This window comes from Schistocerca piceifrons, chromosome 1 (genome assembly GCF_021461385.2).
Source record: "Schistocerca piceifrons isolate TAMUIC-IGC-003096 chromosome 1, iqSchPice1.1, whole genome shotgun sequence".
NCBI lineage: Eukaryota > Metazoa > Arthropoda > Insecta > Orthoptera > Acrididae > Schistocerca > Schistocerca piceifrons.
The window spans coordinates 327524029-327541926 of NC_060138.1; the positions used below are offsets into that span (position 1 = coordinate 327524029).

At 39.8% G+C, this 17898-nt stretch overlaps 1 protein-coding gene across 1 annotated transcript in view; it reads left to right on the forward strand.

The window, feature by feature from the left end:
* Window positions 1-17898, forward strand: part of LOC124788262 (oxysterol-binding protein-related protein 1-like) — a 421041-nt gene that overhangs the window by 359099 nt on the left and 44044 nt on the right. Inside the window, exons 18-19 of the mRNA XM_047255469.1 lie at window positions 5993-6077; window positions 14668-14772. Coding sequence (XP_047111425.1) covers window positions 5993-6077; window positions 14668-14772 — 190 coding nt within the window. The remainder of the gene's footprint in view (window positions 1-5992; window positions 6078-14667; window positions 14773-17898) is intronic.

Here is a 17898-nt window from a genome sequence, read left to right on the forward strand (position 1 = left end):
ATCCCTCGTCTTTTTACCTACTTGATCCTCTGCTGCCTGCACTACTTCATCCCTCAAAGCTACCCATTCTTCTTCTGCTGTATTTATTTCCCCCATTCCTGTCAATTGCTCCCTTATGCTCTCCCTGAATTTCTGTACAACCTCTGGTTCTTTTAGTTTATCCAGGTCCCATCTCCTTAAATTCCCACCTTTTTGCAGTTTCTTCAGTTTTAATGTACAGGTCATAACCAATAGATTGTGGTCAGAGTCCACATCTGCCCCTGGAAATGTCTTACAATTTAAAACCTGGTTCCTAAATCTCTGTCTTACCATTATATAATCTATCTGATACCTTTTAGTATCTTCAGGGTTCTTCCATGTATATAACCTTCTTTCATGATTCTTAAACCAAGTGTTAGTTATGATTATGTTGTGCTCTGTGCAAAATTCTACCAGGCGGCTTCCTCTTTCATTTCTGTCCCCCAATCCATATTCGCCTACTATGTTTCCTTCTGTCCCTTTTCCTACACTCGAATTCCAGTCACCCATGACTATTAAATTTTCGTCTCCCTTCACAATCTGAATAATTTCTTTTATTTCATCATACATTTCTTCAATTTCTTTGTCATCTGCAGAGCTAGTTGGCATATAAACTTGTACTACTGTAGTAGGTGTGGGCTTCGTATCTATCTTGGCCACAATAATGCGTTCACTATGCTGTTTGTAGTAGCTTACCCGCATTCCTATTTTCCTATTCATTATTAAACCTACTCCTGCATTACCCCTATTTGATTTTGTGTTTATAACCCTGTAGTCACCTGACCAGAAGTCTTGTTCCTCCTGCCACCGAACTTCACTAATTCCCACTATATCTAACTTCAACCTATCGATTTCCCTTTTTAAATTTTCTAACCTACCTGCCCGATTAAGGGATCTGACATTCCACGCTCCGATCCGTAGAACGCCAGTTTTCTTTCTCCTGATAACGACATCCTCTTGAGTAGTCCCCGCCCGGAGATCCGAATGGGGGACTATTTTACCTCCGGAATATTTTACCCAAGAGGACGCCATCATCATGTAATCATACAGTAAAGCTGCATGCCCTCGGGAAAAATTACGGCTGTAGTTTCCCCTTGCTTTCAGCCGTTCGCAGTACCTGCACAGCAAGGCCGTTTTGGTTATTGTTACAAGGCCACATCAGTCAATCATCCAGACTGTTGCCCTTGCAACTACTGAAAAGGCTGCTGCCCCTCTTCAGGAACCACACATTTGTCTGGCCTCTCAACATATACCCCTCCGTTGTGGTTGCACCTACGGTACGGCTATCTGTATCGCTGAGGCACGCAAGCCTCCCCACCAACGGCAAGGTCCATGGTTCGTGGGGGGGGCCATGAATAGTATGCTTTGGCAATCGATAATTTAGGCAGTTGTTATACCTGCTGCAAATCAAAGCAAAATGACATTGTATCAGGAGGACATTCCATCATAAGTCTGTTAAAAGCCTTTGCATTCTTTTTCGCTATGTCCTTTTCAGATTTAATCTGAAAGAGAATTTGAGCACAATAACTATAAGCATCCATGTATGGTATCCCATTTTGAAGTGTGTGTGGAAAATGTTCTGGAAGAACCATTTTCTTACTTTCAAGTACAGAGGAAATCTCACATTATGCATCTTGAAGAGACTGTTTATGTTTAGTTCTGCTGGATGATAAAGCTTTTGACTTATATTCCTACTATAATGTGATTCCCTTGGTTAAATGAGAAATAAATGCAGTCATATTTTCTCTTTTTGCACCAGAGCATTCTTTCTGTAGCCACCTCCCTTTTCTTGAACACAGTCACCATTCTTAACAGCTTTTGATATGTTGTTAATGCTGGTTTGTCTTACCCCAAATAAATTCTGAAAGAATTTTGAGCAGACTGTATCAAGATAGGTCAGGTCAGCACAAGCAACATGCAGTCTTACGTTACTGTGTTGAAAGATAACATTATGGACAACTCAAACATAGGGCATAGCCACCGGTCATAACATGTCAGAACTGTAATGCCTGCTGTCCAAATTACTGGCTATGCAAACCAGAGGTGGCAACATTCATTGTCCTTGAAGGCTCCACATAAGGATATATTCATGCCAGTGCCATATGCAGAACTGAGACTCTTCTGGAAAGATAATGTAATGTCACTCTTGTGTCCTGTATTGCCAATGGGCACACTACTGTCGCCATGCCTCTTTCTGCTGTACTGTAAGTGGGAGATGCAACACTGTCACTGAGCTGATAGTCCATACCACTCCAGACATTATTATACTGTCTGCCTGGACACATGTCTTGCTTGTCCTGACACCAGGCATCTGATATGCCTGTACAGTCCTATTTAGCTGACTGAACAATATATTTGTCCTTCAGGGCTAGTTGTGGGATCATTGAAATGCATTTGCATGTAATACACTTAATGCTGAGCTGATGTTTTTTTGCATATTACCTTGAGATGGTGTTACACTTTTACTGGCCAGCAGTATACATGTGATGTGGTTTCTTCCCTAAATATTTTGGCTAGCATCACACTTGCATAAACACTCATCTACTCTTTTCTGACATGCAAAATTGGTCAGTAGCCCAGATAGAAACTCACTAAAGTCTGGTAACTCTAAACAGTATTTTGCAAGGTCTACACTATTATCCATTTCATAATGATTGACCCCTGACTTTGAGTTTTCCTGTCACATCGCATGACAGACATTGATGTGTTATAGCTTAATGAAATTGTGGAAATGGTGATTCACATTAACAAGACGAAAAGTGTAAATGCAAGCTCTGTTGTTGCCTTTCATAGCTGTTATGTTTTTATGCCCATAAATCTATATAAAGCATTAACATAATATTTAATTTATTTGCTTTTGCATTTCTATGCACTGTGTACTTGTTTGTGATATGTTACTGGACCTCTGAACAGTATTTCCACTTCATTGTTCATTATTGCAGTATTTACATCACAACTTCCCGTCAGATAGGAAACAACTGTGCTCCCATTTGTTGTTGTGTATTTGTGTGAGACAGTGCTCATAATATAATTAGTTGCCTTGTACTTGTGTGAAACCATGCATCATTTATGGAGCTGTGAGAAGGCTATGGTGATCAGTGCATGTGCTTATTTGAGGCTGGAAAAGAACAGAGAGTGAGCAGTTCCATATCACAGCCAGTAAAGAGGACTTCTGAATGCCTTGGTATTTGTGCAAGTACAGTGAAGCAAATTTCAGGAGAATATAGAGAAACTTCATGACTTGTATCACCAAAAAAGAGTTCTGGCAGAAGACAGAAGTTTGCATTGGATGAGTTTACACAGGTAGTCACAAGAAGAAAAATCCATGACTTCTATGTGGAAAAGCAGCAGTTTCCAACATTGGCAGCTGCATTGGAAAAGTTGAAGACTGAAGTGGAAGATTTTCCTGAAATGGGTGAAGCAACCCTGTGGTGTGCTATTCAAAAATTGGTCTTCAGATTCAAAAAGTTCAACAAAAAACCTGTGCTGATCGAAAAGCACAAAAAGAGACAAGTTCTTGAATGAGATAAGACACTTGAACAACACTGGAGGGACTATTTATTACACTGATGAGAGTTGGTGTGGTGCAAATCATTCCAGAAAGTTTGGTAGCCAGGAACAAAAACTGCCTCATGCATCAGAAAATGTACACAATTAACTTGGAGAAAGTGTTTAGGAACCAAATGGCTGCAAAAGGAGGAATTCAAACACTGCCCAGTTCTTGGAAAAGGATTATAATGTGCTACATTGGGAACAAAGATAGGTTCCTGCAAAATACTAGCTTATTTTATTTGTCGTGACAGAGGTACAGATTACCATTCTGAAATGAATGCCAGACCCTATGAAGACTAGTTTAGGAGCATTCTTGAAAAACCACCAAACAGATCTGTGATTGTTTTATAGCAGGCTCCATATCACATGATGATAAATTCAGTATCACGAAATTCACCTATGATATTGAGAAAGGATTTTATTATTGAATGGATGGAAAGCTATAATGCAGAGCTTGTATCTAGTGCCACATCATCTGAGGGATTTACTAAAGCTGTGCTACTGGAACACATCAACTGCACTTCAGGACACAGGAGTACCTTTTAGAGAGTATTTTGTAATCAGTGGACAGCAAAATTAAACTTCTGTGTTTGCCTGTAGCGCACTGCAAATTGAACACCATTGAACTTTTTTTGGGCATTTGTCAAGGACAAGGTAGCAAAGAACAACAAGAATTTTAAAATAAATGATAATTTATAGTTATGTTGCTCCACTCTGGAAAATGTTCCCAAAAGTGTCTGGAGGAATTCAATGAGCCATGTACACAAACTAGAAAACAGTTACACACAAAGAGCACACTGTCTTGACATAGCAAGAGAATCATTGCTGATCCAAGTCATGTCTGCAATAGCAGCAGCAAGACTTCCACCAGCAGTGAAAGTGATTAAGGTAGGTTTTATTTCAGTCATCATTCTTTACTGCAAAATTTATTCAAGCTAATCAACTCTTTCATTTACTATTGAAATGTGCTGTACAAACGTTCATTTATTGTGAGCTGCTTGTATATTGGGCATTTATTTGCAATTTCCCATATTATTTCCCTCTACTCACAAAACTGAATGTGGCAATCCTGTACTGGAATGCGCCTACGAAGTTTCTGTTCTTCATAGATGAACAAAAGCTTATGGTACATTACAACAGTGGCGTCGCACTGGTGTGACAACTATGCTCCACCACAGCCTCGCATATATTGCAGCTACTAACACAATTGCTTTACAAACTCTTAAGTAACAAACCCCAGGAGTATTCATTAGTAAAAACATATGATGCAAACAACAAAAGTTCAAGATTAACACCAGTGCCTCCCCCTTCGCCATAACTGCAATGGTAAGCTCAACTGCAACATCTTGCATTTGACATTATAACAATGAAATAATGAAAATCTGCACCTAAATAGAAGAAGGTTGTCTCTTTAAACTATGCAAAGAAAATTTTTCACCTAATTACAGTCTGATTTTTATAAGTATTTGTCCTTGAAGTTGACACTTGTGAAAAGAAGCTAGAAGCAGCCCAGTTTCTCTTAAATAACACCATGTATGTCGTCCCCTTTTTAACTAAGATGTATAATATTCATACAAAAAAAGGAAAGATTTCCATGATTCTGGTAAGGTGTGACATATTGATGTTTGTAATGCATTGTGACCAGAATATGAGCTTAAAGTCAGGGGTCAATCATTATGAAATGGATAAAAGTGCTAATACTTCCCGCATTCGGTGTCTCTTTGCACTTTGTACGTATTTTATCATACTGTGAGTTTTATGAATGCAGTGCGACATGATCACCGTATCACTTTTAGCAACCATGAATAATGCATTCTGTCCAAGCCATAGCAGCTTGCTCACCAGTGGGAATGTTCAGATTGCTTCTTCCCATCCTCCGCACACCCTCCATTCCATAACAATATTGGTATCTTTAAGTTCAGACAATAAAAAACAATTGACTGGACACTTGACCATCATTAGTCTGCCAGGAAGTTTCAAATTAGTGCACACTCCACTCAGAGTGAAAATTCATTCTGGAAATAATCCCCTGGGCTGTGGCTAAGCCATGTCTATGCAATATCCTTTTTTGCAAGAATGCAAGTCCCACAAGGTATACAGGAGAAATTCTGTGTAGTTTGGAAGGAGAGTTGTGAGGGTGGATCAAGTCATGCTTGTATAGCTCAGTTAGTAGAACACTTGCCCATAAAAGGGAAAGATCTCATGTTTGATTCCCAATCTGGCACACAGCTTTAATTGCCAGGAAGTTTCATTTTCCATTTATCTGACATTGTTCATCTGTTGTTTTACTGTTGTTGTTTATGACATACTGTTCTCTTTGTAGAACAAAAACTTCTGTAGAAACATAAATGCAGTATTTGTTGAAATATTTCTGTATTTCTTATTTCAAAGAAGACACTCTTAAGTATTTTCATTTTCATAGGTCATCGTGCAATTTTAACTTTCAAGCCAGCAGGGTGGTTATCCAAAGATCTCCACAGAGTGGAGGGCTTTATCATGGACAAAAAGTAAGTATGCTTCGCTTCACTACCTGCTGAGATTTATTGCGGTATACTTTTTGACTCAAGTTAAAATTATTTTTTTTTCTGTTTTGTGCATATGAATTAACTAAAAATGATAATACATTTTTATTTTGGGTATGTTTAGTATTTTAACAACAAGGTTATGAATTTAAAGCCACACTGACTGTTAATTGACCACCACTATTTCAAAAATATGAAAAAGGTTTTTGGAGACCACTACCAGTCACAGTTTTTGTTGAATTACTTAAATTTTTTATTAAATCAACATGTTTAAAACTACAAATCTCATCTTTAGGTTACAATAGCAATTCAAAAACATTTGTTAAAAGTATGTACTGTTCTTTACAGTCTTTGAGCATACTGTGGCATCCTGTAGAGAAAGATAAAGAGAACGTAATGTAATTATTTGTTGGTATGCTGCTCACATAGCTTTCTTAAAAAAATAATCATTCAGTTTGTTCATATGACAGATCTGTCTTCTTGTAGTGTGTTCAGTTACATCTGTTGCTCCAGCTCCTGGGATCTTGTTAACCACCATTGGTAAGCTTACAGAGGATACTTAAAACATCTCATAACAGTCAACTCTCGTGATGACATATTTTAAGTGTCCTTGGCAAGTTTATAAACAGTGGTTGACAAGATCCAAAATGCCATAACAGTGGATGTACTGAACACATCACAAGAAAGTAGCCATTTCATATGAACAAAGTGAGTGATTGTTTCAAACAAAATTATGTGAACAGCAACCAACAGTTAATCATAGAAGGTTATCTTTCTTTCACTTTGCAATATGGCCACATAATATATCGGGAATGTAAAGAACAATCTCAACATCTATATCTACTTTTTAAAAATTTTTTTTGTATAAGCATTGTAACCTAAAGATAAGATTTGCACTATGAAACATGTTGCTTTATTAAACAATTTAAGTAAGTAAAAAAAAAAAAAAAAAAAAAAAAAAAAAAAAAAAAAAAAAAAAAAAAAAAAATATGTGACTGGTAGCAATATTTAAAAGATCTTTTTATCAATTTATTGATGATTGATGTTATTTTATTCCTGTTGTTGTGTGTTACATTTATTCGATATGCATACATGAAACAATAAGAAACATAAAATGGACAAGAGTGTCTCTTCTTGAAATTCTAGGTTTGATGACTATATTAGTCATCAAGTTAAAATTTACCTTTTACCCTCAAACATGTAAAGAGGCAAATGAATGTAACTGTACTAATACTCACAGATGAACTGTGTTTATATTTGACAATCATAAACCTTATGTATTTAGACTGAATACCTCCGCCCACTGAGTGTGAGCCTCCACCTACTCATTCTGATCTCTTGCGTAGTGACAAAATGCTTGCATTCCAAGTAATAGACTCCTTTCTCTTCTTTTTCTGATGTTCAACTGTTCCAAAACCACCACTGATGTACAAGGCACTGAGATTTGAGTCATGGAAAACACCATCGGTTGTGCTGAAGTTGTTTCATTGCCCTAAGATGGCGGCTGCTGCAGCTTGTGGTGGGCAGGCACTGGTGAGTAGGGGTATTAGTGATGAGGGGGTGGGTTGGTGCCCCGTCGCCCCTCTCGTGATAGGCAATATGGCAGGATTGGGGTAGTTTCTCCATAGTTATATCCTTGTAGAGGTGTCAGCATTTGCATCAGAGACAGTGGCCTCACAGGAACCAGCAATGGAGGTGGCATCAGCATTAGGTGCAGCTGGGGCTGCACCAGCAGCAGCAGTCAAGGAGTGGAGCCATAGACAGCAGTCTGCCACGCAGCAACCCCTCTGTGTTGCTACCAGGGCCATCTGCAACTCAGGAACAGGCATCAGTGGTAGTGGGGGCAGGGGAGGTGGTGGGCCTTCCGGAACAGGCCCCACCATGCTTGGACGCAGCTGGTCGAAGTGACGGGACACCCGCCAGTCAGGAGCATGGACAAATGCACTGGTGCTCACCCCAGCAATGTTCGATGACAGCAGAACCCAGTTCAGCGGGCGACCCAAACCGGCAGCCCAGTCAGGTGCACCCAGCCGAAACCTTTGCAGAGCTGGTGACACCGGCAGGTGCAGTGTCAGATGCAGCAGGTGAAGGAATGTCTGTGGTTGGTGTTAATGTAGCAGCTCTGCTCGGCTCATGTTCCTCATTGGAGTGAAATGGCACAACCTCAAAAAACAGTCTACAGCAGCTTCAGGGGACCTGCCAGATACACACTTCTCCATCTCAGTTTCAAAAGTCTGAATGGTGCATTCAGCCTGACCATTAGAGTGAGGAAAAAATGGGGGAGCTGTGTGATGGCAAACACCACTAGCATAACAAAAAGATGCAAATTGTCGAGAAACAAACAGGGGTCTGTATTGGTAACCACAGTATACAGAAATCCCTCAATTGCAAAAATCTTAGACTGGGCCAAAATAGTGGCTGCTGCAGACATGGACAGATAATGCACCATGTAGGGAAACTTGGAATAGGCGTCCACTATAATGAGCCGATACCAATTTAGCAAGGGTCCAGCAAAATCGGCATGTAGACACTCCCATGGACACTACGACTGCGGGGCTGCCTGTTGCTGAACACTGTGAGTGCAAGCGGTGGGAAGCCATGTAATGTCCTGATCAGTGCCCAGCTCATACACATGCTGGTGGGCCAAAGTTTTGGTGCCAGAAGTCCCCCAATGGCTGACATGCAGATGACACAGTACGTTATGATGTAAGGAAGCGGGAATCACAACCAGGGGAGCAGTGTCCTCTGTAGCTAACAAAAGAGCCCCATCACACATAGAAGGGCAGTGCTGGAGGAAGAAGTTATTACACAAGGAATCCGAGGCATGGACTATGCCTTTTAATCCCTAGCCCAGTGGCCTGTGCTGTTTGTTTGAGAACCAGCTCATTGTTAGCTGTGTTTCGAATCAGCAAAATATCAGCAGCAAGCAGTGACATTTCCAACATTTACTTTTCAAACAAGGAAAATCTCAGAACTGGAACTAATTTTGTATCCATCACTGCATTTATCATTAGTCTGGATTTATTGTACCAAAATCTCAATGATTTTTAAACAGTTCCCAAAGCATGGACCTTCTCATGTCCATCTGTTCATTAAACAGTGTTGGATGAGATGATGCTTGATGGCAGAAGATTTCAAAGTCTTCCAACATATTCATACACTTTCCCTTATCACAGGGATGGAGCATCCCCATGTGTGAGGCCCGGAGGTTTTACTGGCCAATCATACAGCACAAAAGACAGGAGCTGATTAAATACAGCATCCAAGGTGATGCCTTGTGGCATTGTGACACTAGTGGTAGGTAAACTATTGACCATGTTCTGGTTATCAGTATATAAATAGAAAAAAAGCAACTCATCCTGACTGAATGCTGGATCTGGCTTGATCGGCATTTCCGTGTTGCTCTGTCAGCTGGTAATGGATCTGATAATGATAATGGAAGAGGAAGAGAGCCCACCACTGCAAATGATGTGCTGTCCTGTCTGGCATGAAAGTCAAAAGGTTACAGCTTGTGATCCATGATTAAGTAGAACTTAGACTCGTACAAGATGAAGTGAAATTTGTTGGGGGCAGACACGATTGCTAATGCCTCTGTTTCAGTCTGAGAATATTGTTGCTGAGCAGGAGCTAAAGACATGGAAGCATAAGCAATGGGTCGTTCAGATGCATCCGTGTGTTTGTGCTCTAACACTGCGCCGAGATTTGCTGAGGGGCATCTGTAACCAACATGAGATGCTGACCTGGCTGGAAAGTAGCCAGGGAGCAGATTGAAGCTTAGATTTGTGCAAAGCAAATGGTTGGTCACAAGTTAGGGAGAAGAAAAAAAGGCACATTTTTACACAAACGCACATGAACTGACTGAGCAACAGTGCATGTGCTCTAGTAAAAACTTATGGTAGTATGCAACTTTACCCAGAAACACCTTCAGTTCCTTGATAGAGGTCGGCCTTGGTAAAGCCACAATTGTGTCAACACAGAGATGCAATGGCTTGACCCCTGTGCAAGAAACCTCAAAACCTTGGTACTCAATTAATGGCTGAAAATATTCATATTTCGCAAGATTGCAAATGAGACCCGCAGACTGCAAAACAGAAAACAAAGATCAGAGAGTGCTAAGTTGGTCTTCAGTGGAAGAAACTGAAACAATGGTATTGTCGAGGTAATTGATGCAGCCATATGCTGAAGCTGTCAGCTGTTCCACAAAATTCTGAAAAATTGAATGTGTGCTAATGATGCTAAAAGGCAAGCATTGATACTGGTATAGGCCAAAAGGTGTGTTGGCAACAAGAAGGTGTGTAATGTCCTCATCCAAGGGAAGCTGGAGGTAACCGTCCAACAAATTAGTTTTGGAAAAGTAGTGGCCACCTGACAATTTTGCAAGCAACTGCTCAGAGTGGGGCAAAGGATATGTAATTTATCATGGACCATACATTAATCATGACACTGAAGTCACCACAGAGACAAAGCTTACCCATTGGCTTCTTAATGATGACAAGTGGTATAGCCCATCCACTGGAAGAAATAGGCCAAATGGTATTGAGCGACGTCAAAAATAGTCATTCAACCTTGACAGGGTTGCACAATCCAACAGACACCTGTCATGCTCTTGCCTGGTAATTTTAGCCTGAAAACTGGTTGCACAAACTAGCCAGGGAAAACAGAGATGAAAACTTAGAGCAGAGGGACTCCAGTTGCTGATATGGAACTTCATCTGACACTAAATTTACCTTATCGGCAATGCAGAAACTGAAAGTGTTAAATGCATCTAACCTGAACAGGTCTGCAGTATGGAAATGATCCACAATAAGGAAGATGAGAGGCAAAAAACAGATCTGTAAGAGACAGGAGCGGAGAACTGATCTAGGATTGGAATCTACTATTTATTGTCGCTAACCAACTTCGGTGAAGCCTGTGTGAGGGTAGGGGAGGGGAGGCGAGGGGCGGCTAAGTCCACATGTGTTTGCACATTTACTAAAGGCACTGCAGTTCCTGTGTTCACTTGCATTTTTAGCAGTTAATTAAACACATGCAAGTCAATAAACAATGTATTCAGGGAAACAGTCATTGTAGAGATATAGTTTACAGTGTTTGTGTAAAACGTAATGAGACTTAGCTTGTGAATAAAAATGTATTGTAGATATCACCACAACCACATAATATTCTTCAATGTATGACCCTTGAGAGTCAACAACTTGCTGCATGTGAGATTTCCATGCTTCAAAAGCTGCCGCGAATGCTGAGTCTGGGATGGCCTTCAAAGCCCTCATCATGGTAGTTTGGACCTCCTCTAGGGTCCCATAATGGTGTACTTTCAGGGAAGTTTTTAGTTTGGGGAACAAAAAATGTCTGGCAGGGCCACATCAGGACTGTAGAGGGGCTAGGGAATCATTGGAATCCCTTTCTTGGCCAGGTAGCTGGTCACGATGAAGCCGATGTGACTTGGCACATTGCCATGATGCAGCTTCCAATCATCAGTGATGGCTGGCTCACATGATGGACCCTTGCTTTCAGTCTCTTGAGCACTTCACAATAAAAAGCACAGTTGACAGTATAGCCTTGGGGCACAAACTCATTATGAACCGCACCTCTTACATCGAAAAAAACAATCAGCATGGCTTTAACCTACAATTTGGTAATGCAAGCCTTCTTTGGATGTGGTGATGCTGCGGTGTGCCATTCGACACTCGTACGCGTTGTCTCCGGGTCATACTGAAACACCTAGGTTTTGTCTCCAGTGATAAAGTTATCTAAAAATTCTGGATCAGCTTCAGGGCTCTGGAGATTGTCTTGGCAGGCGTCCACACATGCTTGCTTTTGAATGTCTGACAAAATCTTCAGGTCCACCTTGGCACAGATCTTCCTCATCAACAATTCTTTAGTGATGATGTGCACTGTCATTTTATCAAGTCTGAGGTCGTCTGCTATCTTTCTGACACTCATCTAATGAATTTCCTCTCCAACCTCAACTCCTTTGGTTCCATCAGATTCACCTGGTCCTACTCCAAATCCCATGCCACTTTCCTTGACGTTGACCTCCATCTGTCCAATGGCCAGCTTCACACGTCCGTCCACATCAAACCCACCAACAAGCAACAGTACCTCCATTATGACAGCTGCCACCCATTCCACATCAAATGGTCCCTTCCCTACAGCCTAGGTCTTCATGGCAAACGAATCTGCTCCAGTCCGGAATCCCTGAACCATTACACCAACAACCTGAAAACAGCTTTCACATCCTGCAACTACCCTCCCGACCTGGTACAGAAGGAAATAACCAGAGCCACTTCCTCATCCCCTCAAACCCAGAACCTCCCACAGAAGAACCACAAAAGTGCCCCACTTGTGACAGGATACTTTCCGGGACTGGATCAGACTCTGAATGTGGCTCTCCAGCAGGGATACAACTTCCTCAAATCCTGCCCTGAAATGAGATCCATCCTTCATTAAATCCTCCCCACCCCACCAAGAGTGTCTTTCCGCCGTCCACCTAACCTTCGTAACCTCTTAGTTCATCCCTATGAAATCCCCAAACCACCTTCCTTACCCTCTGGCTCCTACCCTTGTAACCGCCCCCAGTGTAAAACCTGTCCAATGCACCGTCCCACCACCACCTACTCCAGTCCTGTAACCCGGAAGGTGTACACGATCAAAGGCAGAGCCACGTGTGAAAGCACCCACGTGATTTACCAACTGACCTGCCTACACTGTGAAGCTTTCTATGTGGGAATGACCAGCAATAAACTGTCCATTTGCATGAATGGACACAGGCAGACAGTGTTTGTTGGTAATGAGGATCACCCTGTGGCTAAACATGCCTTGGTGCATGGCTAGCACATCTTGGCACAGTGTTACACCGTCCGGGTTATCTGGATACTTCCCACTAACACCAACCTGTCAGAACTCCGGAGATGGGAACTTGCCCTTCAGTATATCCTCTCTTCTCGTTATCCGCCAGGCCTCAACCTCCGCTAATTTCAAGTTGCCGCCGCTCATACCTCACCTGTCTTTCAACAACATCTTTGCCTCTTTACTTCCGCCTCGACTGACATCTCTGCCCAAACTCTTTGCCTTTACAAATGTCTGCTTGTGTCTGTGTGTGTGTGAGTGTATACCTGTCCTTTTTTCCCCCTAAGGTAAGTCTTTCCGTTCCCGGGGTTGGAATGACTCCTTACCCTCTCCCTTAAAACCCACATCCTTTCGTCTTTCCCTCTCCTTCCCTCTTTTCTGACGAAGCAACCATTGGTTGTGAAAGCTAGAATTTTGTGTGTATGTATGTGTCTGTCTGTGTGTCTATCGACCTGCCAGCGCTTTTGTTTGGTAAGTCTCATTATCTTTGTTTTTAGATATATTTTTCCCACGTGGAAAGTTTCCCAACTTGACAAACTACTGGAATATGCAAGAAGATTCAGGTGGCATTGATAGCTATACTGTTCTTCAGTTACTCCTCTTTATTCTCACTGAAAGGCCAGAATATAGGTGACAGTGTTACGTTTGTTGGTAGCTGTTACCCCCTGGCCCTGCCAGGTTTCCTGTGCCAGTTGCTGCTGATATTGTTGTGGTAACAGTGATAACAGCTGCTGATGATATTCCTCTTGCTATTGATGTTGTTCACTGTTATCATTGTTCTTGTTGCTCCAAGAACTGGAGGTTTGCATGATTTACACAGAATGGAATGGTCCAGTGGAGTTCAATGTTCTGATACCATTTTATCAAAAGCACATGAACTGAAGTGAGCAGACCCTTCACCACTGTGGAGTCTTTGTAGATACCAACTTAGTTAATGTCAAAGAAACACCCTGAAGGTGCTACATAAAGTAAATCTGTGTCCATTTTAATCCTAATACTTTTATGGTTAGGAGGGAAGCCATTTCCCACTATATTAATCATTTCCATTGTTTTTGTTACATTGACACTGAATTTGGTAACCAATCATTCCCCTTGTTTTTGGTTTAAATGCAGCTGTACAATTACTTTTACTTAAGATTTTCTTATAATGTTGGGCTCATATCAACATCTTACTGTAGCATTGAGATATTTCTTTTTATAATAATTGGTTGAGTCATGTAAACTGTCTTTCAGATGTTGTATAATTTGTAGGTTATGTGCTGGAAGCAAGTGGGCAGCTACATTTAGCACTTAACTATTCTTTTAGGTGTTAGGAATTTAAGGTGGAATGTTGTCAGTAAAGTTTAAGGATTTACTGAGCATGTACTGCAGATACGGTTGAAAATATTTTAGTGATGTATTTGTAACATCAACAGTTTTTTTTTGCAATGTTCATACAGAACATTTTTTGTTTGTTTTATGATAAGTTTATGCTTAACTTACAGACCATGTTTGCACTTATATGCATTTCTGCCTAACTGTAACAAAATAAAATATGATATTTCCCACATTTTTCTCAAATTCATGGATACTTTACATTCCTCCATTAAAGAAAGAACTACCTAAACAACTATTTTCAATCACTTCATCTAATGATGAGCCAGGAATTTTTACCAAAATTTTTATAAAAATTTAAGTTTATGTGATAGATTCTTCAAACAGTCTCATACTTATTTAACACATATTTCAGCAAGAAGAAAATAAACTTCCTTTATGGAAAGTGGACGGAATTCATTCGCTGTACAGATATAAGCTCCTATGATGATTATATGAAAGAAAATGCTCACAAATTCAGGTACAGTATGCTGTATAATACTTTATCAGTAGAAAAACTTGAAAAATGTTGTTGCATCATTACTTAAATGCATATCAAAAAAATTACTACTGCAAATTATTACTGTTGGTATTAAATCTGACCAGTAAGGTTCTGAGTTTAAAAAAAATTCTAAACTGTCAAATAAAAATAGTTATGAGATGGAAGCAGCTCCACAGTTATGGGGATGATGATGATGAATCAGTTTTAAACTTTCGGAAAGAGGGATCCTATGTCACATAAGAAAAGAGGGAAGGATAGAGACAGAAAATGGTGTTAACATCATATAGAACAAGACAAGGAAATAAAGTGAGACCTTTGAGCAAAGAAAAAACCACATTTTAAGATGCAATGGAAGTTAAAATAAATATAATTGACGGAGTTCATAAACACAAGAAGTAAACTCATTGCCAGTCCTCCACACTGTAAACCATGTGTTGAGGAGCACTGCCAGAGAGTAAAAAATATGGGAAGAAAAGATTTGAAAGAGTGATGTCAGTTGAGCTATACATAGACAAAAATGGGAAAAAATTAAACAAAGAAATGAAAACTGAGCAGAAGGAATGGCAAAAGAAATGGATGGTAGGAGGAAGAATTGAAAGCACACTTGCTACCTCAGCTCATCCCTCCCCCTCCTAAATTTCTGATTCTAACTCTATTATTACTTTGTTAAGTTTAGTAATATTCTGTATTGTGTGGCTCAGTGGGTAAGAGTCAGACTATAGATATATAAAGTTATGGTATCGATGCCCAGCCAGTCTTACAATTTTTTTCCTTATTATTGCTTCTTTCATCTTTTGTGATGATTCCTTTACGTGAAAAATATGAAATTTTACTGTGGTTTGGAGTCCACATTAAACTTGTAACCTTACCCCTCCCTCTCATCATTTGTTGATTCTCTCTCTTCAAAATAAACTGTTTTAATAAGCTTCGAAAGGAGTAAGATTTACAATAAGCTTTTTACTTATCTTCTTTTCTCATAGTTGGCTTCAATTCTTCATGTCTAGGGGTTGATTCATGAGGCTGAAATTTTTGACTTTATAGGTTTTCATGGTTCCAATTGACATAATAACTACTGAAAAATTGCCTGTTTTTATCTTGATTTTTATTTTTTCACATTTTTCTATCTCGCACTGTCTTTACAATTTCCACTTCCTTATCAAAAATTACATTGTTATCGCCAAACATAAAAAAACATCCTATCACATCACAGGCATGCCCACTACTAATCCAGTACTAACAATATTCCAAAGAGTTTACAGATTTTCTTGACAAATGAATATTCACCAATTTATATTAGTATGATATAAATGAGCCCAGAAATAAATTTAACAATTAGCATCAGATAGTGCAATTAATAATAGGAATTTTTAAGTATGTCAGATATTTCGAAATTTCAAATATTTCTAAAAGAAAAGTAACATTAACATACATACAGAGTTTGTACATATTGACTGTAACAAAGAAAATAAAGTGATTTATTTTTAGATGTTTTAGCCTGAAACAAAATCATATGAAATTCTTTTAGTTGAACAACTGAGATAATATGTTCAAAATGTAGAAAGTATTTTTGGTCTCAATAACTTCTGTTGAAGAAAGGTAATGTTAGATGAGGGTGTCCTTTTACAAACTGCAGGTCCCCTTATAACTGCCAGGAAAGTCAGTCCAGAGTTTGGAGGTATGAAGGGACACATCAGCTCCAAAAAGATTATATTTAGTAAAGCATTGCTGTGTCAAGCCAAGCTTTGGCTTCAGAACAGCTTTGCCTGAAAGTGTACAAGTGTTAGTTTTCAGTTTCTTCCCCTTTAATACAGAACAAGTAGTATTTTTGCACAGAATGTTTTTCTAAAGATCCGTTTAAAAAAGGAAATGAATAGTGATTATGTGAAGTATCAACTGCCAGAATAGAACAAATGAGATCGTACTGAAGTGCTCGAAAATATTTTTACGCCACCTGTGTGTATGGGCTCAGTTTGAAAGGTTATAGGGAATGAAAGAATAAGCTACAAGAAACGTAAGTAAAAATAAATAATAAAAAAAATACTTATATTTGAAAGTAAACTTCTTCCTTTATATATGAAATCAAAATCTTGTGACTGGGTAACATTCAGTACTGTGGTGCTCCATCCTATGCATTGTAACATACTTGTGTCATCCTTGGCACATAGCCCACAAGATGGTAGAGGTGTTGTTGTTGTGTCTGTTCTGCTCTTCAGTGGTGGCCCTATTGAGGCCATCCAGAGAGTGAGAAGAGTTGATACAAATTTCAGCTGGTTTTGAGCACACACAGTTGGCAAGTATGACTTCCAGTTCCTTTCGAAGCAGCCTCCCCAGAATTGCACGGTTGTCGAATTACTGTCAGTAACAATGAGAGGCATCTGACATCTGTACATGACACCAGTGCCAAAGCATGACTGACCCACCTCCCTGCTGAATGTGTGGGACTGTTTGGTGAGATGTGCATTGGTACCTAGCTGCCTCCACACTTTCTGTGACTGGCATCAGGTGCCAGTGAAGAGAACTCAATACCACTGTACTACTGATATATATTCCACTCCAAACATGCCCACGGGGTGGGAGTTGCACTGTTGTTTGTAATGAATCTGATGGACTAAATTGATTGTGTCAAGATGGTTCTTTACTTTCTAGGTTGACACAGCTTCCAGTTGCCTCCAAAAGGCAGCACACATTTCTATAATTTTTTTTGTGACACCTACAATCCATTAATTGTAGATAATGTTCATTAGCTGATTTAGGCCACAGGCAACCATTGGGAAGCAGCTCAGTGCTTTGTCTCTCACAGTAGTGTTGAAAGTCAGTATAACATTGCGGGGTGCAAACCAATTTTCAAGGCAAATTTACATGCTGACAACCCTTCCTGTTGTAAAGTAATAATGTACATCTTGAAATGACACAATTGAACATTGCACAAGAACCACATTTACAATTGGGGACACAATGGGTCCTACTGAACTGTACTGAGAATACAAGTTTATATTCACTTATACATCCATTACGAATATGACTGTACTTAGTGATTTCCTGAAGTCAAAAGGGTATTGTGAAAGATGCTTCTTATCAAAAATCACAAACTACAAAAGTTGAAAG